The sequence below is a fragment of the Eublepharis macularius genome, chromosome 2 (genome assembly GCF_028583425.1).
Source record: "Eublepharis macularius isolate TG4126 chromosome 2, MPM_Emac_v1.0, whole genome shotgun sequence".
In the NCBI taxonomy this organism is placed as follows: Eukaryota; Metazoa; Chordata; class Lepidosauria; order Squamata; family Eublepharidae; genus Eublepharis; species Eublepharis macularius.
This window is the reverse complement of record NC_072791.1, coordinates 230,040,354-230,061,590: the sequence shown is the minus strand read 5'-3', so window position 1 is coordinate 230,061,590 and position 21,237 is coordinate 230,040,354. Positions and strand designations below refer to the sequence as shown.

Genomic DNA, 21,237 nt, shown 5'->3' with positions numbered 1-21,237 from the left:
GAGGAAAGTTACACTGGGAGGTAACGGAATGATGCAAGACTAGCCAAGCAAAGGTTGTGTCTGAGTGAGTATTTCAAACCAGCTGCCAAAATCCTCGGTGTTACAAGTCCAAATGCTCTGTCGGTTGTATCTCCGTGGATTCCTAGATGCAGCCACAATGGGTTGGATCTGCTCTGGATGTCCTTGGATTTCAATGTCATGGCAGCATTTGATTCTGAATGTAGATGACCATCTGTCTGCCATTAGTCAGGGCTTTTTTTCTGGGAAAAGAGGTGGTGGAACTCAGTGGGTTGCCAGCACAGGGGGCAACTCCTGGCGGGAGGTGGTGCCCCTGGTACCACAGATGCACGTGCATAGTGTGCGCACGTTCCCCGGACCACGCAATGACATCACTTTGGGTCAGCTGGAACAAGGGGGGAGTTTTTTAAAGTTTAAATCACCTTTGGCGAAAATGGTCACATGGCTGGTGGCCCCGCCCCCTGATCTCCAGACAGAGGGGAGTTGAGATCGCCCTCCACACCGCTCCAGTGGTGCGGAGGGCAATCTAAACTCCCCTCTGTCTGGAGATCAGGGGGCGTAGCCACCAGCCATGTGACCATTTTCAAGAGGTGCCGGAACTCCATTCCACTACATTCCAGCTGAAAAAATGCCCTGACCTTAGTACTTAGGTAGAATTCTCCCTAGAAGCTAAAATGACAAAACTGAGGCTATTGTATTTTGGTCACATCATGAGAAGACAAGATTCTCTGGAAAAGTCAATAATGCTAGGAAAAGTGGAAGGCTGTAGGAAAAGAGGAAGACCTAAAACAAGATGGCGTGACTTAATAAAAGAAGCCACATCCTCCAGTTTGCAGGATCTGAGCAAGTCTGTTAATGTTAGGACGTTTTGGAGGTCTTTCATTGATAGGGTTGCCATAGGTCGGTGGTGACTTAATGGCACATAACACACACACACTCACAAGTACTGTAGTGGAAGTGGGTCACACCTAAGACCTTTAGAGTGCAGCAAGCCACAAGGGCCGCATTTCAAAGGGATGATGCCATGTGTGAGTCCCTTTTCAGTTATGAATTATAAGCAGTACTCTGGTGAGACCCTCTCTTTCACAGATTTCCCAAATACAGGAAGATGATTTCTAACATGCTCCAGCCAGTGCTTTTCTATGGGAAGCCCCTTCCCCAATTCTTTTCTGGGCGACTCAACATTCTTCGATTTCTGCCAGCTGCCTGGGCTTTTTTACTTTTGTAATGCTTCATATATTCAATTGCTGCGTGTCAACAGTAGACAGAGTTTTAGTCACTCAGCACCAGCAACGTAACAACAACAGTGTCCACCTTAATAACATTTCTCCATAATTTTAAAACATTTGAGGAGGGAAAAACCCCATACATAAAACAGTTGGTCCAGTGCATAAAACAGTTGGTCCAGTGCATATTTACATTTAAACACAACCTCTGGTTGGAAGAGTTGTCCAGTTCACCAGAATAGCCAGGAAATTTGTACGAATTGGACCCCACAGTTCCATTCTGATAATTCCAGTGTCTTCCTCTAGTGCCAGAGTCTCTGAAAGGAGGTGAAGGCAGTGCCTTTAGAGGAATGGATGCTCAGAGATCCAGTCCTTCATTTGTGTATTGTATTTCCATCTAAACCTAATACTGACGCCACCATGATAGCAGCAGTCACAAGAACATAACCCCTCTAAAAAACCCCTTCATTTCTTTGTTAATTTTTAAAGGGTTTGAAGTGATTAATGGTGCAGTCCTAAACTGAGTAACTCCACTCTGTTGTTTTTACTCCCCTCGGGAGACCATACCCCTATAAACACCTCATCTTCTCCCCCCATTTGATCCACAGCTTCTTCCCTTACCTGGGGTATATTGAGGAATGGTACTGAGTTCGTGAAGAGTGCCTTGAGTCTTTCCCTTACCACTGAGTACCTGCAACTCTGAGATTAGGGAGAGGAGCCCGTGATTTCCAGACAAGCTTAGACCCCGACAGGTCTTGGAAATGAAGGGTTGCCGAAAATCTCTGTTTCTTTCACAGATTTTGGGCAGCACTGTACCTCACACAACAGGCACACTTGTTGTGAGTCTTTTAATGTTTACCACTGCAAACAACAGACATGCGTTCTTGAACACCTGAGAACTTGATAGGGCTTCCTAGCAGATGTAGGTGGCATTTAAAGATGTGAAAATGTCGTCTGCGCTCCGGGGCTTGTTTGCTGCAAGAAATGCTAAGCATCCGTTCAGTTTACCTGCAGCCATCTCATCGGCCGTGAAAAGTGTGGACCTGCCTTTTGAGCCAAGCATGCCTCAAAGCAGGGATCAGATACAAACTTTGCCTGGAAAAAAACCCGTTCTTCTGATGAATCTTTCAGGCTGAGAAATAACGTGGGCATCTCCATCCTGCCCCTCTGCCCCTGTCAGACTCTGAAAGGGAACTGCCTAGAGGAGCAGGCTTCTGTTTTAACACTGCAATCCAGAAAAGTAATTGGATTCCTTTTCCGCTTCAGTCAAGGGTCTAATAGCTCACTACAGTATTGGGGTTTTTTTGGCCTCTGATAAACCTCCCACTTGCTTTCTGAGGCAGGGCGATTCTTTCGTAGTGCTCTGTTGAAACTCCTGCTGAGCCCAGGGCTTTTAGTCCCAGGCATAAATCTGGTAGTAATTAGAAGGTCCTTCACTTCCTCAGGAGGGGATCTGTAAGATGCGCTGGGTGTTGCTTTTCTGGTCCAGTTTTGTGTCCCAGGTGGTTTCTTCAAATGAACTTAGAAAGTATCCATCTGCTATCCAGGGGTTACTTAAGTGGGGCTCCTTGGTAAGGTGGAAATCCACAGGGAAGACAGATTGGAGGGTGTACGAGGCTCTAGATGAATAATAATAATTATAACAACAACAACAACTGCACTTACATACTGCTCTTCTAGACCCATTAGTCTAGAGTGGTGAGCAAGTTAGTGTTGTTATTATCCCCACAATGCAGCTGGGGCTGAGAGGAGTGGCTTACCCAAGGCCACCTACTGAGCTCATGGCACTAGTGGGATTCGAACCAGTAAAGTGCTGATTCACAGCCGAACCACTTAACCACAGTAGATGAAGAAATCTGTCAGAAAATCAGTCCTTCAGTAGGCCTACACAAAGTTGGTGTGCATTCTAGCAGTTCTGCCCTCTGCAGAAATTCAGGTGGTGAATATTCTGCCATAACTGCTATTATTGTATGCTTGGAAAAGCTTTACTGGCTGAATGTTTGGTTGGAAGACAGCTTGTAAAGGCATAGAGGCCTCACCAAGGAAAAAAAAAGGCATAGCATCATTCTTTGAATCTGAAATCAGAGGCAGACACTTCCAGCAGTGTTAGGATCTTCAGAATGGCTTCAAAGATCAGCGTTGATCTCAAGGGGCTGAGTGCCTGGTTTTCTCGCTGTACTTGTGTCCTATTTTCCTTGTGTGGGGTGTGTGTTTGTGTGTGTGCACGCACGCACCATCTATCCAAATGTGTAATCACTTGGGTGCATCCTTTAGCCATAAAGTCTCTCTTGGGTTGCAAGAGAAGTTAAGCTCCTTCAGCTTAATGCTGCGCAGGTGTCCATGAAGTGACTGAAGGAAAGGAGTATCAGTTCCACTTCCTGGAAGAAAGGGAGAGAGAGAGAGAAGATGATCCCGGAGAGAGGCTTGTCAGTCTTGTCTTTTAAAACCTCCCTCCAAGGATACTCCACCACTTGTTCTCAATTATTCTTACATTTTGAAAGCATTTTCTTTCTGACCCATCGCTTCTTGCGCTTCATCTAGAGGACCAAGGTCACGGAAACCTTTCAGATACAAGGGAAAATTCCAGCCGTGTTCTCCCCGGCCCCAACCAAATGCCCTCATCCAAGCTTTGTTCTGCAGTAAACACGTCCTGTTTCATAACGTTCATGTATTTCCAAACCCTGTTCTTCCTTTGAAGCTACGCTCTGAATCCTTTTTCTTATATTCTTCTTAAAACAAGCTGACTGAAATGGGACACAATGTTAGAGTCGATGTTGAGTAGCAGATATGGAATGAAGGTAGTATTACATGTGTTCACCCCACCAGATGGGGCCAATAAGGAGGTGCTGAAATACTAGACCAGGATTGTCATCATTTAGCTTTCAGTGCTATCTGAGAACTACAAGCTGTCGCTTCCTAAGCTGTTCAGTTTTCTGTGTATTAAATGGTATCACTTTTCTACCCCACCTGATTGCTGAAGAATTAGGGCTTTTTTCTGGGAAAAGAGGTGGTGGAACTCAGTGGGTTGCCCTCGGAGAAAATGGTCACATGGCTGGTGGCCCCGCCCCCTGATCTCCAGACAAAGGGGAGTTGAGATTGCCCTCTGGGCAATCTCAACTCCCCTCTGTCTGGAGATCAGGGGGCGGGGCCACCAGCCATGTGACCATTTTCAAGAGGTGCCAGAACTCCGTTCCCCCGCGTTCCCCCTGAAAAAAAGCTCTGGTGATGGCGGTCTTGGGCTTATTGCATTTTGCCTTGATAAGAACCTGAGAGGCAGCACCTTCCTCAGGGGTCATCCAGGGGGAATCGTGACTAAGCGGGAATGTGAACACAGCTCTGGCCAGTCCAAGTCTAATAGTCTACCTACTGCAGCACTCGGGCAAATGAGTACCTGCAGGAAAGATAGCAGGGGCGGATCGCCTCTTGGTTTGTTCCCAGCTTTGCTTTCTCTTGAGGGAAACTAGAAGGATGTTCTTTTATGCCACCAATTTGGACCCCAGACTTCTTAAGGAAGTGAATGTTGAGCTTGTCACAGAGACACGATAACATCGCCCGGGGGGAGGGTGTACATGGGGGGGGGACTGCAGATTTCCATTAGGGAAAAGCCACATAGATCGGCTTCTATGTATTTGTGCTCCCTGCGTTGATCACAAGAATTGTCCTGGAAGTTTGTAGTTTGTCACCTAAGAAATCCTAAATTTCATTTCTTTCTGCTTTCTTTTCAGAACCCATCTCAGCTTTTCCTGGTGAACACACTTTTGGAATTTCAGGTAAAAGTGCATTTATTTTAACAATATTTTAATCGCATGATTTTTTTTTAATTAAAAAAATTGAATGTGTGCGCAAAGAAAGAAAAAAACTAACAGAGTTTGCCGCTATGCAAGGAAAGATTTACATTTGCAACATGCTTTATCATTACCAGCAGGTGGCACTAGACTAGACAACATGGTCTGTGGGCAGCGGGGTTAAGCAGAAGCAGTGCTTAGAGTTGCCAGGTCCAGGTTGGAAAATTCCTGGAGATTTGGGGGGTGGAGCCTTGAGAGGATGAGGTTTGGGGAGGGGTTTCAGAATGGTATAATGCCATAGAGTCCACCCTCCAAAGCCGCCATTTTCTCCAGGGGAACTGCTCTCTGTCACCTGGAGAGCAGTTGCAGTTCCGGGAGATCTCCAGCCACCATCTGGAGGCTCGCAACCTTAAGCATAGTCAACAGTCTTGTATTGGGCCATTCTGAGGTTTAGTAAATCTGCAAACTTTGCATCTAAATGGGTCTCTATATCAGTAATACATATTCAACTGCAAAACGAAATAAAAATGGATGTGCTTACTGATGCATGTTTAGTGGCTCACCTACCAGGATATTCTGCTGTTAAAGAGATTGCGGGGAGGGGGCAGGGGGGTGGAATCAGTGGCCTTTCTACCTAGCTGGCACCTCAGTGCTCATCTGGAGATGGAGCAAATTTTCCAATGAACACAGAAAACTTTTCATCTAGTTTAACAACCTGTTATTCAGCAGGTTCTGCTTCCACTGTTACCAGTGAATGTCCATGCTGGGAAGTGCTCCACTGGTTGAATTTCTGTCTTTTGTGCAGCTGTTACAAGGCACAAATGCCTTTCTATGAGGGCACCCTGTGCATATGAAACAGCCTGCAGTGCCCGGTTGTCTGGACTGTTGGGGACTCTCCTAGACTTGAGGGAGTAAACGCCCCATGTTTCTTCACTCTGTGAGTCCAGTGGAATGGGACAGAAACGCAGATCTTCTGCATATGCCCTCAATTTAAGCACAGTTGGGACTAGAGCAGCTAATTTCGGGAGATTTGGGGGGCGGGGCCTGGGGAGAACAGAGTTTGGGGAGTGGAGGGAGGACAGCAGTGATGCGATGCTGTACAGTTCACCCTCTGAAGCTGCTATTTCATCCGGGGGGGGGGGGCTGATTTATGTCACCTGGAGATCAGTTGTTAATTCCAGGAGAACTCCAGGTCCCACTTGGAGGCTGGCAACCTCGCTTAGGACCCAGCCAGAAGTCTTTCCAGAGCGGTGGCTTGAAAAGGATATACTGCGAGAGCTGCGCTGTGGAACTAACACAGCGTCTATGACCCAATGTAATAAAATTCAAGGCAACTAATAACAGAGACAAATAGGGATACAGATGAACTCTTTTGCCTTTGCGATGCTTAGAGAGGAGCAGTGAAGCTTTCAAGATGTAAGACCAGGGGAATAAGCAGCAGCCACAGAGAGGCTTAACCCCCAAACCAGCTGTGAATTAGAAGCGCAATGAGGTGGCAACGATGAATATTTAGTGTGGAGGTGATTTCCTCCCCAGCCCCCAGAGGTGAGTCCGGGACTGCCCTGGGGGGGCTCTTCGTATGGGTTCAAGTTGGCCCGCCTGCACCAGCGGGGGGAAGGGGAATTGAAAGGCAGGAGCCACTGTCACCTGGAGTTTGAAGGCTGACATTTAGTAAGAGAGAAGCAGGGTGAAATGGTGCATTTAATAGCTTAATGCCAGCCTGAAAAAAAGAAAATGGGATGCTTCACGTTGATAAAAACCTGTAGAGGGAAACAAAAGGAGAAAGGAATTCACAGATAGCGGCCTCCTCATTAAACTTGTTTCTGAGTCAGTGGAGATGCTTTGGTGAGGGGGGGGGCGGGGGGGGGGGGCGGCACCTCCTTTCTGTCTGGAAGGATTTTTCATTTTGCTTCCTTGTATAATGCTTTCTGCCTTTCTTTCACCTGCGGGATGGAAAACCCCAGTGCGGCAAACACAAGGAGCATCCGCTTCCAAAGGCTTTCTGCTTATATTAAATTGTTCCCTTTTTATTTATTATTGGTTAGAGTGTTCTTCTTAGAGCAATCTCTCAAGCTGTTGCTGACATATTGCTGGCTTTGACTTCCAGAAGAGATGCATTTTTCAGGGGATGGGAGAAGTTGAATTCCCTGTGAAAAATATTTTTCAGGGTCTTTTGGGATTGCAACCCAGAGTCTGGTACAGCCAACAGGAAAGTTACACCAGTGTCCAAAGTGGTCTGCGTTGGTCTGAAAATGATTTCAAATGTTGTTTAGGTACCTGGGCCGATTCCAGATGACTAACCTTAAGGCGCTTCATGCCGCCCTCTTCCGGATCGCGACGGGGAAAATGCGAAATATCACGTTTCCTCGCGCGAGTTTTGCGCGATGACTCGCGCGAGGAAACGCGGTATTTCGCATTTTCCCCGTCACGATCCGGAAGAGGGCGGCATGAAGCGCCTTAAGGTTAGTCATCTGGAATCGGCCCTAGTCACAATTATTGTGATCCTTAATTTTTGCTGGCTTGTTTACAGAATGCGTGTGCGCGTGTGTCCCTAGTGAAGAGCTGCCATAGATCTAGATCCCAAGACTGACCTTGTTTCCGTGAGCATCACAATTCATTAGATGTTGCACAAATGTGAGATTTAGCATTGCTGGAAACTGTTAGGAACTAGGCTGAAATCCTTTGTAACTTCTACTGATTAACGGCAGGTAGTTGGGCGGGGCTATGATGTGATAATTGCAGCCATTGCAGGAATAATACGGTTTCCTGAATTCACTGCACCGGTCCACTCCTTTCTGTGATTCCAGGCCCTTCTGTGTGCCGAGGCCAGGATATGGGGGAAGCGCACACGTCCTCCCTCCCTCTCTGCTGCTTCTCCTTCCACTACCTTTCCCCCCCTCTACATATGTGGTTGGTTACTAGAGATGAGTGGGAGAAGCTAGGATGGACCCAAGAGCTAGCTACACTTAATGGGCAGGGGAGAATAATGCCCGTTCATCTCAAACTTTCACAAAGAACCCAAATATTTTATTTGTCAGAGTCTGGGTGTGTAATAGATTATTTTTCCAAAAACACAAGTGGTTGGCTTAGAGACACTCCCCTCTTCCAGACATAAACAGCCATGCACCCTTATTAATCTAGCTACAGCTGTATTAGACTCTTGTCCTGAGGGTCAAACCAGAAGTGGATGGTGCTCGCACTGCGTTCCCCCCCCCCCCCCCCCCGTTAAGGAGAAGGCATGTGGCTCATAGTGCCAGGAGAATGAAGTCCTGGCCTGGCTCCCACACTCCTTTCCCATCCTGGAGCTGCTGTTTGACCCCGAGAGGCCACCCAACAGGTGCCTCGTCCCCAAGGATAGCCAGTGTGGCCAAAGTACAGCCATGCAGGCTCTCTGCAGACCTCCTCTTGAATTAGGAGATGAGAATATGGCCACTGCGACTGTAACTAGGGAAGTGCTGAGGGATGAGAGCTCGTGTCGGGTGATTGATAAACGGTCGGATATTATTTTAGGCCTTCCGTTGTTGAAGACAGTGGGGGGAAGAAGGTTTGGGGTCCAGTTCTGACAGGTCCTTAGCTGACTAAAGCTCAGTCTTGCTCTCCTTCCTGCCTCGCTGTGAAGGAGGTGCACAATATTATCTCTATATGGTGTGCAGACATACCTTCTTAACATATTATGCATCTGTTTGTGTTTTTCCTCTGTTAATTAAGAGGGAAAGTACCCGCAATGTTCCCTGGGTAGTGTAGTCTTACAAAGAACAGCTGCTCGAGCTGATTCTCTGCCGGGGGAAGAGTGATGGGAGGGATTCTGTCTCTCTTGCAAAAAGCCTCCGCTTGGGTTTTCCTCTGGGAGCTCAGGGGCAGAGGGGGGGGCGGGGGGGATGCAACAGGAGGCAGGAAATTCAGGACAGCTTTTTGCAAGAGGGAGAGAATCCCCCCCCTCACTTTTCTCCCCGGCAGAGAATCACATGGCGGATTCTCTCTCTCTTGCAAAAAAAACCCACCCTGGATTTCCTGTCTCCTGTTACATCCCCCACCCCGCCCCTGAACTTTCCTGCCTCCCCCTCCACTGCAGCCCACTGACCCCACCACAAAATGCTGCTCTAGGGGAATACACGATCCCAAGGAATGACATGGAAAGTGGGAAGAGGGTAAAAATTGCATATTTGTCTGCACCCAAACCTAGGCTTCTAAGGTTGCAGCCAGCAAGTCCTTCTATGCCTTTAAGCCCCCTGGGGAATCTAGTGGCACCCCCCGCCCCACCCCAGCTGCAAGAGGTCACAGGTGGGCTAGAGATGGCTGCCTAGGCACACACAGTTTTGAGGATACAAAGAGAATCTCCAGGTTGCATTCTTCCATCTCCAGGCAGTTCCACACATTCCATAGCTGCAAACCCAGGTTTGCCCTAAACGTACTCTCAGTATGGACCTGATTGTGTTTTCAGGTATCGGTTTGCCACATTCATTCTTTACATATTTTACTGATTTATTTCCTTTATTTATACCCCACTTTCTCCCCAGTGGGGACCCAGAGCAGCTTACATCATTCCCCTCTCCTCTGTTTTATCGTCACAACAACCCTGTGAGGTAGGTTAGGCAGAGAGTGAGTAACTGGCCCAAGGTCCCCAGCGAGCTTCCGTGGCAGAGTGGGGATTTGAACCTTGATGTCCCAGATCTTAGCCCAACACCCTAACCACCACACAGAGCTAGCTCTCTAGTTTGGATATATATTGTGTGTACTTAGGTATACACATCCAATAGAATCTGAGAGCACAACTGTGTGTTAAGTTGCAGGCCATTCCATGAATCTTCCCCCTTTTAGCGATTAAAGCTGCAAGTGGATTCCAGACAAGCCCCGGGCCAGGAGAGAGGAGGCGGAGGTGGCAGAGGGAGTCTTGTCCCTTCCTTCTCTGTCTCTTCAAACTGTTCCCTCCCTGCCAGCTGCTTTTCTCCTTGAAAGCAACAGATACAGCATCTTCATCTTGCAGTTCTTGGAGAGAAAAACAGCTGGGATAAGCAACTTGGAGCAAACACTTGGCTAGAAAGGAAAGGAAAGCCTGCCACCCATCCTCAACTGGAAGCCCCTCCCGGCTGCCTGAGCAGGGTAGCTCTCCTTTTAGCCGGGCGCATACAAACAAAGAGTATGAGGAGCACAGCTCTAAAGGGCATCACTGTGTGTTGCAAGGAGCTGCTAAACTGTGGCTCATAGCTGCTGTCCTTCCTCTTTAGCTGCCAGATCTTTGGCATTCTTCTGCTTTCAGTCCAGGAAGGAGATCCAAAAAGAATCCTTTTGGGGTACCTTCAAGCTTTATTTATTTTATAAATATATTTAGTTATTGATTATGTACAAGACGGGGGATCCACAGAGAATGAGAAATCGCACCCCCCCCCCTTCCTTCCACCGGCTCCAGTTTGCCTCCCTCCTGCCCACCTTCTCTTGTTGCTGGCCACTTCCAGCTTTATTGTCTTCCTGGTCAGCCCAGCCACTGCTTTTGCGTTGTTGCCCAAACCTTGGCACATTTTTATTGTATCTGAACATGTGCAGGTGATGTTAAAATCTGGGATTGTTGCCCCCAAATTAAGGGCTTTCTTGACTAAGATTTTTCTGCAAAATGTGGCTTCGATGCCTGTGTTTGCCTATCTGCTGGGGCTGGGAGCTATTAGCTAAAAACCACTCTGAATCGTTTATTGTAAGCGTGCTGCAAGACACTCCTTTGTTTTCTATGACATGCTAATATGGCTACCCCTCTGGAATGTATAAGCAGTTGTCTCAATGAATCAAACCTGCAAGCCATCTCCGCTAGCGCTGTCACAGCAGCTTGCAAAACTTTTCAAATACTGTCTTCCCAAACTTTTCTGCTCGAGAATCTGAACACTGAGAATTTCCCTCCCTGAATGCTGTGTCATTGGCTGCTTGCTTAAAAAGAAGAAGGTAGGGTGGTAAAACACTCAGTGTGCTGATATCAGGGGAAGCGATAGTACATCTTGAAATGGGGGTCGAGGGTGCAGCGCCGATGTTTCCTGCAGCAGCCCCGTGTGTCCTTTAACATGTACTTCACCCTGGAGAGTGTCAGATAGGGGGGCTAAGAAAAACGTCAGCTGAAGGGCCCTCCAGACAAATGCCGCTGGCAATCAAGAGCCCTGGCTGAGATGGACCATCGGTATCGACTCAGTATGACAGTTCCTTATACATGTATCCAGGGCTTTTTTTCAGGGGGAATGCGGGGGAACGGAGTTCCGGCACCTCTTGAAAATGGTCACATGGCTGGTGGCCCCGCCCCCTGATCTCCAGACAGAGGGGAGTTGAGATTGCCCTCCGTGCCGCTCGGCGGCACGGAGGGCAATCTCAACTCCCCTCTGTCTGGAGATCAGGGGGTGGGGCCACCAGCCATGTGACCATTTTCTCCGAGGGCAACCCAGAGAGGGGTGCAGATAGGCAGCCCTTTAATGGCAGCAATAGCATGCAGTTTGGGGAAGGGCGGGAAAGGTGTCTGCACTAATCTTGCTCTGCTCGCCACCCCCCCCCCCTCACTCCTCCCTTCCCCTCATTCACCAGTTTCCCATTCCCTGCTGAGCCATGCTGTACCATTACAGCCCAGTTCAGTGTGAAAATGGAAGAAAGCCCTTTTAAGGTCAAAGGGAATGGCAGGTGGCAGCAAACTGCCCCTTGCCATTTTGAAAGTGGCAGTTTAGGTCTGCAGTTTCCCCTCACACTGTGAAAAAAACAGAATTTGTTTTTCTGAAGATTAAAGGGGAAAGCCCCAGGACTGCCGTGAGTCAGGCTGAAAATGAGCGTGACGTCCTGTGGACATTCCTTGTTAATCTGGAGCCTTCCTCCTTTTCATAAGGAGAGAAATCCCCGTGTGGAAGTAACCACAAACTAGACAAAGAGGTGGTATCTGACGAAGAGAGCTGTGGCTCTCGAAAGCTCATGCTACAGTAACGTTGGTTAGTCTTAAAGGTGCTACTGGACTCTTTACTATTTTGCTACTACAGACTAACACGGCTAACTCCTCTGGATCACAAATTAGACGACAATTAGAACCAATAATGGCTTCGGGTACTCCTTTACCATATCTACACCAGCATCCAGGGGTGTTCGCAAGTTAGAGGTGATTACCATGGGCTCAACGGCGTGATAGAAAGCAGGAGGGCACCGACCAGACATCCCAAAAACACAACGGTGGTTATGTTAGCAGGCCATCTGAAGCCGCTCTAAATGAGGTCAGCCGTTGGAACTGATGATTAGCGAGTGTGTCAGGCCTGAGTTTGTTCCTCAGAAACCTAATTAAGGATTATGGGAACACTGTGGTGTGATCTCTACCGCTGAAGTTCTAGAATTGCCTTTCATTTCTGTAGTGATGTCTTACAGGACGGACCCAAGACATTTAAGCGCTGAGAGGCCTGGAAGTTCTGTTCAGAGGAAACAGTGCCAAGAATCTCAATATGTTTGTGAAATTTCAACAAGAAATGCTCAGTTCACCGATTCCCTAGGTTATCTCCCCCCCTCCCTATCCAACTATGTTTCTGTGCAGAAAGGAATGCAGAATAGATTACATTTTAAGCAAAAATCTAGTACGGTTTATTTTCCACTGATAGACCTATGTAGTACTTAGTCGTCTTCACTCCATCCTGTCCTGCGACCCCACAAAACATGAAACTGTTCCTTTCGCTGTACAGATTTGTAAGACCACCTTTTTCATTGGCCTTTTTTCTTTCCCCCCTTTCAATTCAGTCTGGCTTTTCCCCACTCAAGCGGGCAAACATGTTGTTCGCCTAGTTCCCCAACCTGGCTGGGAGTTGGAGTTGTTCTCCTCCTGGTAGGAGTTGGAGAAAGGGAAACGGCATCCTTTCTTAGGGACAAGAAGGCTGCGTGGCCCTTGGGAACGGGGAAGTCGGTGCTTCACGTCAGTCCTGACTTCAGCCCCAACCTTGTGGCAAACGGCCCTGCCTGAAAATCCAGGCCTTCAGGGGCCTGTGCACTCCCCGGCGTTTGAGGGCCCGTCGTTTACAGTTCATTCCCTGTGCGGCTTGGGTGGCAAAGCAGGGAGATCAACTGAAGGTATTGACGTGGTTGATCACATTCCAGGACAGTCTGTGCTTGTTCACCGTCTCAAGGAGGTGGGCAGTTTTACTACTTCAGTGTTGTTCTAGGGCCCCTTTGGGGAACTTTTCTTCTCAGAGTTTGAAACAAAGCGCAGTTTCCACTAAAACAAACCTTTTGTTGGAGGGCATCTTGTTTGGGGGGGGGGGGAGACCAGGCTAACCAGAAATGCTCTCTGCACGCGTCATTTCCTCTCTTCTCCCACAGTTCTCAAGGAGCATGTCACAATTAGAACCGGCCGAGAATTGCCGCCCATGAAATGTCAGTGAGCTGTCACTCGTGGCCTGACCGATTACCATCTTGGAGCTCAAGTTGGATGGGCTGGTGGCTTGAGAGTAGTTTTTACTTTCTCCTCTAAAGCTCTCTGATTTGCAAACTCCCTGTAAGTGCTCTATACTGTAGGAGGAATTTGATAGATTGAAGCTAATGGTCCTTCCATGGGAAGCATGGAGGCTGGTCTTTGGTGGCCTTTGGTCCCTGCCCGAGCTCTGTTCTGCTGTCTTCTCAGATTTCCACTGGAAACGCAAACTGAATTTTCTTGTCCACATCTTGGGACCAGAGTTAGGATAGCTACATGAACGCAGCAAGAGGCCTCTTTGTCTGCATGTCCCAAAGCAGTTGGGTGAGAGAGACAGAGACAGAGAAAGCACCTCCTGTGAGGGAAACAGAGGCCAGCCCACCACAAACCACACTGCCTTTCAAACCTTGGCACAGCAGGAGGGCTGCAGGCCGGCAGCAACAGACCCCTCTCACCCTCCCCCCCCCCAGACTTTGTTCAGGGTGAGGATCCTGCAAGCTGATCTCCGCTCCAGAGAGTCTTAACATCCCAAACTCTCTAGTTATGCCTGCAGCAGGCTCAGAACATGCGGTTTGGCTCACGTTCTCCCTGCAGAGGGGTCGTCTTTGGTGGAGGGTGAGAAGAAAGGTCACCCTTCCATCACCCTTTCCCATAAATGGTCCCTCTGTGGAAAAGAGAGGTCACTTGCTGATGGCTGTGTGGCGCATGTGATGACGGAGAGTCAGTTTGGACTGAAAATCAAATCTTTCTTGCCTCTCCTTCACAAACGCCAGAGTGGCTGCTGATTCCCTGTCCCAAGGGAAGCCCGTGCTCTAGACTTTGTTCACTCTGCACCCCAACATATGTCTGCGTGTCTTTTGGGGGAGCACCTGAAATAACTCCGTAGGCAGATAACTGCAAGACAAAAGAGCATTGAACGCGTGGAAGCCCACTGCCGTATGTCTCGTGAAGAACAGGGTTCAGTCGTCTTGTGAGGGGGAAACTTCCCTGCTGTGTTTCTAGCCATGGCTTATCCCTCTGTATTTTGTTCTGCCTTTGGAATCTTCTCGGCATCTGTGGAATACGCAGAGATTCGGTTGCCAAGCAGCAAAAGCTGCCTCTGGGCTGAATAGCAAATGGACAGCAGCTTACAGAAGCCAAAAACGACTGACTTAAGGAAATGATCCGTTTTGCATGTATCCTGCATTATAAGTGTGGAGCAGGTGACCCGGGTGGGAAGATGCGTCATATACATACCCCATCCACTCACAGAATTTAGTTAGCTGCTGGTGCTGGTGCTGGTGCTGGTGCTGACTCAAGTTAACCATAATGTCCGAGGGCCTCTCCTGTCTTGCCTTTTCCTTACAGAAATATGCTCACTGGTAAGGAAACTATATGTGCCAGCTCTCTTCCACCCATGGGTATGAGCACACTATGGTTATAGCCATCCACATGTTTGGGGGTGGCGGGGACTGAAACTCACAGTGGCTTCCTTGTAATACATCTGTGCATGTTTCCCTACTCACATGTAAAGCCTCACACTAACAAACCTTTTCAGGCAAAAGATGCCATAGGAACCAGCCCAGAATCATAGGCTCATTTTATCAATGGCTCAGGATCAGTTGGGAACCATGTTTGTTTATTCACATCTGCCGAATTTGCACATCACATGGTGTGAGAGGGTGCAGCATGCTGCGATTTGCAATTAAATAGATGTAAGGGGAGCTGAACCCTCTCCTGCCATAAGTTACTGCTCTTGGACACTTCGGGCTCTTTTTGCCCAAGAAATGAATCAGGCTGAGATAAAAGTGCTTGAAGCAGCAGGCTGTTAGGGTGTAGGAGAGGGGAGAGATATGCCTCCCTCACCCACCCCTTTTGAGGTAAAAAGTAGGCCACTCCACCACCACCAATTTACCTCCAAATGGCACAAAAGTATCAAATAACAACGATAGCTGCTCTCTCACATCTGCTTTGGCCCTGAGATACGACTTGGGTCAAGCATGGTTCTAGGTAGAAGGATGCAGAAAGTTCAGTGCATCACACAACCCCCAGTGTCAGATCACAGGCCTAGTTTGCCACAGATTTGTAAAGCACATGTCAGAGAACCTCTTTTGGCTCTTTCTGTGAAAGCTGAATCCCACCCATCACAGACAACTGCAAAAAGTGACGAAGAGAAATCAGGGCCATCTTTCTTCATCATTGGAGTCATAACAGTTTGGGAAGCTGTCTCTGGGACGCCAGCCATTGAGCAGCAAAAGTGGAAACAAATCTCCCAGAGTGTATCCCAAGTTATTTACAGGGTCTTATTTCCTATTGCTGAGTGTGAGAGGTCTGAATGGTGTACACGGGTCTCTGGTTTCAGTAGGGAAGGGTGCTTGTGTAAAAGGTAAACAGCATTCTCTGCGTCTTTTGTGAGATAGTCTGGTTGTGTTTGGAGATTGGCAAAAGAATTGTTTGCGTATATCCATACAGAAAATGCATACTAAAGAGTCCTGACCTGACCTTTCTCAAAAGTATTGCTCCCTCTCCGGAATGATAAATTAGAGCCTCAGACTATAATTGGTTTAATTCACACATTAATCAACTAAAGTTGCAGTTGATTAATCAGTGAAGGAGATGTGAGTGAGTGAGCCAGCCAGTCAAGGACAGACTCACTTATTTTTAGATTGATGTATTTTTTGCAATCAGAAATAAGCAAAGGAAAAAATCTTCAATGGCCTTTTCTTTGACCAATAGTAGTTTTATTTCATGAATTGCTAGTTATTTTACACATCTTTTCAGTATCTATATATACAAAAACTTATATTGAGGTGTTAGCAGGGCTTTTTTTCAGGGGGAACATGGTGGAACGGAGTTCCGGAACCTCTTGAAAATGGTCACATGGCTGGTGGCCCCGCCTCCTGATCTCCAGACAGAGGGGAGCTTAGATCGCCCTCCGCGCCGCTGAGCGGCGTGGAGGGCAATCTCAACTCCCCTCTGCCTGGAGATCAGGGGGCGGGGCCACCAGCCATGTGACCATTTTCTCTGAGGGCAACCCGCTGAGTTCCACCACCTCTTTGTCCACAAAAAAAGCCCTGGGTGTTAGTGATGTTCAGATCCATTCAATACATTAATTGATGATGCGTCAACTGAAGACCATTGTGGCTGTCAACCCGGTTACGTATTATAGCTTGCTTTGCTTAAAATAGGGGCACAGGAAAGTATGAAACGGACAGGAGAGGAGTTCCGAATCAGTTATGAAGCCTGGAATGGTAATTTGCAGTCGTTAGGTGCCAAGTGACCAGGGTGCTTTCAGATACGCTTCGTCAAATCATAGCTTGGTCTGTGAAGACACGGCAGGGTCATGACAGAGTGGTGGGGGGTGGGGGGTGTATTGGCCTGTTCTGTTCAGAGGCGGGTGGGGCTGGTCTCTCTCTAGGTCTTTGCATGGCAGTCTGTGGAAAAGCACACTTTTGCTTGCCGAGTCCTTCCCCCTTCCTTTCCCCTTAGGAATGGAGCATGTTTTCCTCCCTAGCATCTTTCCTGTGATCCTGTCACAACCTCCTTCGTACTTTGCAATTAAACTCTGTCACTTGTTTTAAAATGTGATATGTTTTGTCATCACTTGACAAACAAGTGCCACGTAGAAACAAGACTGGGGCTGATTAAGGGGAGGGGAGCAGTGGAGAGGGCTGCTCCTACCAAATATAATGGCTATTAACAAAATTTACATCCTTCTTCCACCCCCACCCCACCTAATTAATGAATTGCTTTAATTTGCCTGCTTGTCAAAAATCTGAATTGCCATTCCTGCCAAAGAGAAAGCTCGGTCATGCAGACCTTGTTTAAGCTGCTTAAAACTCGCAAAAGCATGTGTGTGCGTGTGCGTGCGCGTGTGTGTTTTATTAGCATGCATGCATCCCACCTAGCAACATTCTTCTGTCTCTCCCCCAGGGGGCACCCTTCTGCCAGGGAGCGAGCCCACAGTGGACACGGTGTCAGTGCAGCCCATCCCAGCCTACTGGTATTACGTTATGGCCGCCGGAGGTGCTGTTCTGGTGCTGGTCTCCGTCGCGCTGGCCCTGGTGCTCCACTACCACCGGTTCCGCTATGCGGCCAAGAAGAGCGATCACTCCATCACCTACAAAACTGCCCACTATGCCAATGGGGCCCCTTTGGCAGTGGAGCCCACCTTAACGATAAAACTAGAACAAGACCGCAGCTCGCATTGCTGAGAGTGGAGCAACAAACACTGCAAAAAACAAAACAAAAAAAACACATTTTAAGACTTCAAATACGTTGCCTCAATTTTGCACTTTTCTCCTGACCCAGCATATATGTGAACTCTAGACATCTCTTTCTCACCCCGTTGTTCTCTTACAAACTCTTAACTATAATGCTGCATCTTGGATTGCCAGAAGAGACTTGCTTCCCCCTGTCTCTTTGAAAGTGAATGCTCCTTTATTATTATTATTTTTCAAAGACTTTTTCCCAGAAGAGAACTTGCAAGAAAATAGCAAGTCAGGAGGGGTATGGAAGAGTATATGGTGTGTGTGCTTGTATATCTTTATCTATATATCTGTATGTAAGCGTGCATGTGTGGGTGATATCAGCTGAATGGCTATTCAAAAAGGTCCAGTGGAACTTGCTTGGACTGCTGCCGTCTTCACAAGGAGAGCTTTTTCCTCCCCTGCCTTGTGGGAAGGCCTGGGATACCTTTTTGATTATGAATTTGTTTACTTGGAGAAGTGAACGATGCTTTTTGTTGCCTTATCTAGCTTTGGCTGGGTTTATCATTATCGGCATGTATCCTACCACTCTACGGAGCAAAATTTGAACCCTTCCTCCAGCCTAAGTATTCTTTGTCCAACTTCAGTGGCTCCTTCGCCCACGGAAGAGCTGTTTTAGTTGGCTAAAGACGGCTTTTGCTGGAGAAATGTCCTCCAGCCTAAGGTAGGGTACATACCAATATCCTTAAGAATGTCGGTAGGTTCATACCGGTAAGAAAAAGGAGAGACTGTGCCAAAGGAAAATAAAAATGGCAAGTCAAAAAAGCCACCATGGATGATTAGAAGAGCCAAGAGTGCTTCAGAGACAGTCAAATTTAAGATCTTTCTCCCCGTAGACATCTCAAAAACATAGCCATTGTTTTGGTAGTGGACTAAATCCCTCAACAAAACAAATCTTTTTCAAGTTGCCTTATAAAAGAAAAGTTCGTAATGAATGTTCCTTTTCTCTGTTCAGCCCAGCCTTAGAGTAATGCACAGACATCTTTAGATCAAAGGTTTTGAAAATGCAGATGCTCTGTGAATCTGAGGTTTATTTATTTTGATGAGTAAACCTCATTCTTAGAGATGCTTTCTTTTATTTGTGAGAATGAGGACATTTTTTCCTTGGATTTCTACTGGTAATTTACAAAGACAACTTTCCTTTGTTTTTCTCTCTCCGAGTTGACATAAATGACTGACCAACACAGTTTGTATTTGTGGTCACGTTGCTTCTTAAGACGTTGGTAAGGACATCTATCAACCAAAGCCCCAAGAATTGGGCTTGCTAAAATCCAGATATCTCTGCATCTTTTAGCAAAGGAGGCATAATGGAGTCTGCGATAAGCCTCCATCTATTGATTTGCTCTGAAGTAATGCAATGGAAATGCCTTGTATAGATTAGCCAGGGATAACACACAAAGGTGGCTGGAATGGTTCAATCAGATGTATTTTTCAGGCCACTGGATGTGTTTTCCCAACACTGTTTGCTTCTTCTTAAAAAAAAATCTCCAGTCATGACAAATCGTTGTAGCCTTCTTAAAATTTGTAGCCACCCTTTGACCCTCGTGAAAAACAGAAGCTAAGGAAGTAGCAGTGACCCTGTTGCACGAAAGGGCGAGGGTCTAGGGATCCATCCCACCACCCAGGACTTCCCCATGCCCGATTTCTGTTGTAATCAGCAGGGCGTGCGCAAGAACACTGGGCGGGCTCCCAAGGGACAGTTCTGCTCGTGCAAGAGCTCTTGCACAAGCAGAAACACAGTGCAGCCGTTGCAAGCAGCCCTTGCACTGAGCCACCTTGCCTCTGTTTCATCTCGTGCTTCTGGTTAGGGAAGACAAAGAACAAGGTTTGTTTCTGCCCTTATTTTTCCTGTGGCTCTTTTGCAATAGGCTGGCTCCTGTGGAAGAGGTTGAGATGTGCTGGCGGGAAGGGGGCTGGTTTTTGCCGATGTCCCACCTCACATGGTGGCCCTCCAGTTTCCCCTCATGCAGCTCTGGGCGGGGGGTCCAATGTCCCCCACAAGTAGTTTTTCAGGGGGCATTTCCGGCAGCTGTGGAAGAAGTGATGTGGGGAAGTCGCTCTTCTGTGCACTTTTTTTTAACTGGATCCAGCCCAGACTCTTGTGCCAACAGAAGCTGAGTAAAACATCTCTTCTCCTATCACATCATGAGACCCAACCTAATGGTGCACGCCATTGCCATTGATTTAATTGTGTAAGATAAATTGATGGTGGAATGAATCCCACTTATACATAGGGTTGGCATGGGCCATGGAAGAGACTGGAGGTTCTTTGCTAGTCCCCCAAAGGAACGCTTTGTCTGGGGACTGATGTCCCATTCCCTCCACCCTGTGTTGTTCAGGAAGCATGCTCTCGTGCATGTAGCAAATTTACTCTGCCAAGGTGCTTGCTTAGCTGGGTTAATGCCGCACAGTGCTGCTTAGTCAAGAAACTGTTCTTTAAAGTGCAGAGTGTATATGATACAAAATGAGCGTGTGTGCTGTTACACTGCATCTAGAAAGATGGGATATGGGAGAATAAAGTAGTTGCCCATCTTGTTTCACAATATGGGGGAGGGAAGGAGATGATTTTCTTGTTAGCAAGGTGGCTTTGTCTTACCCCAGGATTTAATCAGCGTGGAAAACAGCGTGGAAAACTGTTTACAGTGTGGAAATAATTTGTTTGCAAGCATCTTAATTTCTGTGATGCTGGTCCTCACGACAGGGAAAACCCCAAGATGGAAAAGAATTATAGGTAATGATGATGAACTTATTCCCGTCCATCGGTTTTCCCACTGCTGCCCCTCATGGCAGTCAAGTGTATATACAGTCACTGAAATTTCAGATTTCACCTTACGTTAATTATGCTCAATTTGGGTGTGTTTAACCTTTGATCCTGTTTTTAGAAATTCGCCAAAGACTTCCCTTTGCCCACCCAACACCAATTTTACTGCCACCTTTCACCCCTCCCCTTACCGCTGTGACATCATCAGCATCACCCAGTTGCCTGTGTGTGAAAATATCTTGTGGACTTTTGAAACTCTTGACAATGTATTGTGTGGAATGTAATAAAATGATGATATTTTTATACATATATCTGGTTTTGTTTCTTCTCCCTTTTGGAACATGAGAATAATGTTTATCTGGGGGGGGGAATGTATTTCCAAATGTGCATGCGTACCCCCCCCCCCAAAAGTAGTATTCTTTTGTAAGGCAGGATACCATAAGTATATAGGGTGGGGAGAGAGCAAAGGTGAGGTCTAGAAACCTGCTGGAAGAAACTGAAGCTGCTCAGACTATCTCCGTTTCGTTCTAAAGATGGCTAAAGCTTTTATGAGGAAGCAACAACACAGACGTGTACAAGCAGGAAGCCAGATAAGATTAAAGAGATTACTAAAAGCCACCAAGGGGGGGCATGGGGTCCCTCGAGTGGGGAAAGATGGAAGTGTATGAGGCTCCTAACCCTCTTAAAAGAAATAGTATTAAACCACCTGTGCTTTTGTAAAATTGGGGCTGTATTTCCCACGATATAATTTCTCTGGCAGAACAGTACTTCTGTTTGAGGAAAAGGGGGTGAGAATTTCTTC

General features: G+C 47.3%; 1 protein-coding gene across 3 annotated transcripts in view; it reads left to right on the top strand.

Moving 5' to 3' along the window:
- Positions 1–21,237, top strand: part of NRP2 (neuropilin 2) — a 254,599-nt gene that overhangs the window by 195,113 nt on the left and 38,249 nt on the right. For 2 of the 3 annotated variants that reach the window (XM_054970181.1, XM_054970184.1), the window contains exon 15: positions 4,970–5,014. In XM_054970181.1, the coding sequence (XP_054826156.1) occupies positions 4,970–5,014 (45 nt within the window). Of the gene's footprint in view, positions 1–4,969; positions 5,015–17,339; positions 20,745–21,237 lie in introns of those variants that run through there. The other variant, XM_054970183.1, reaches the window with a different exon arrangement.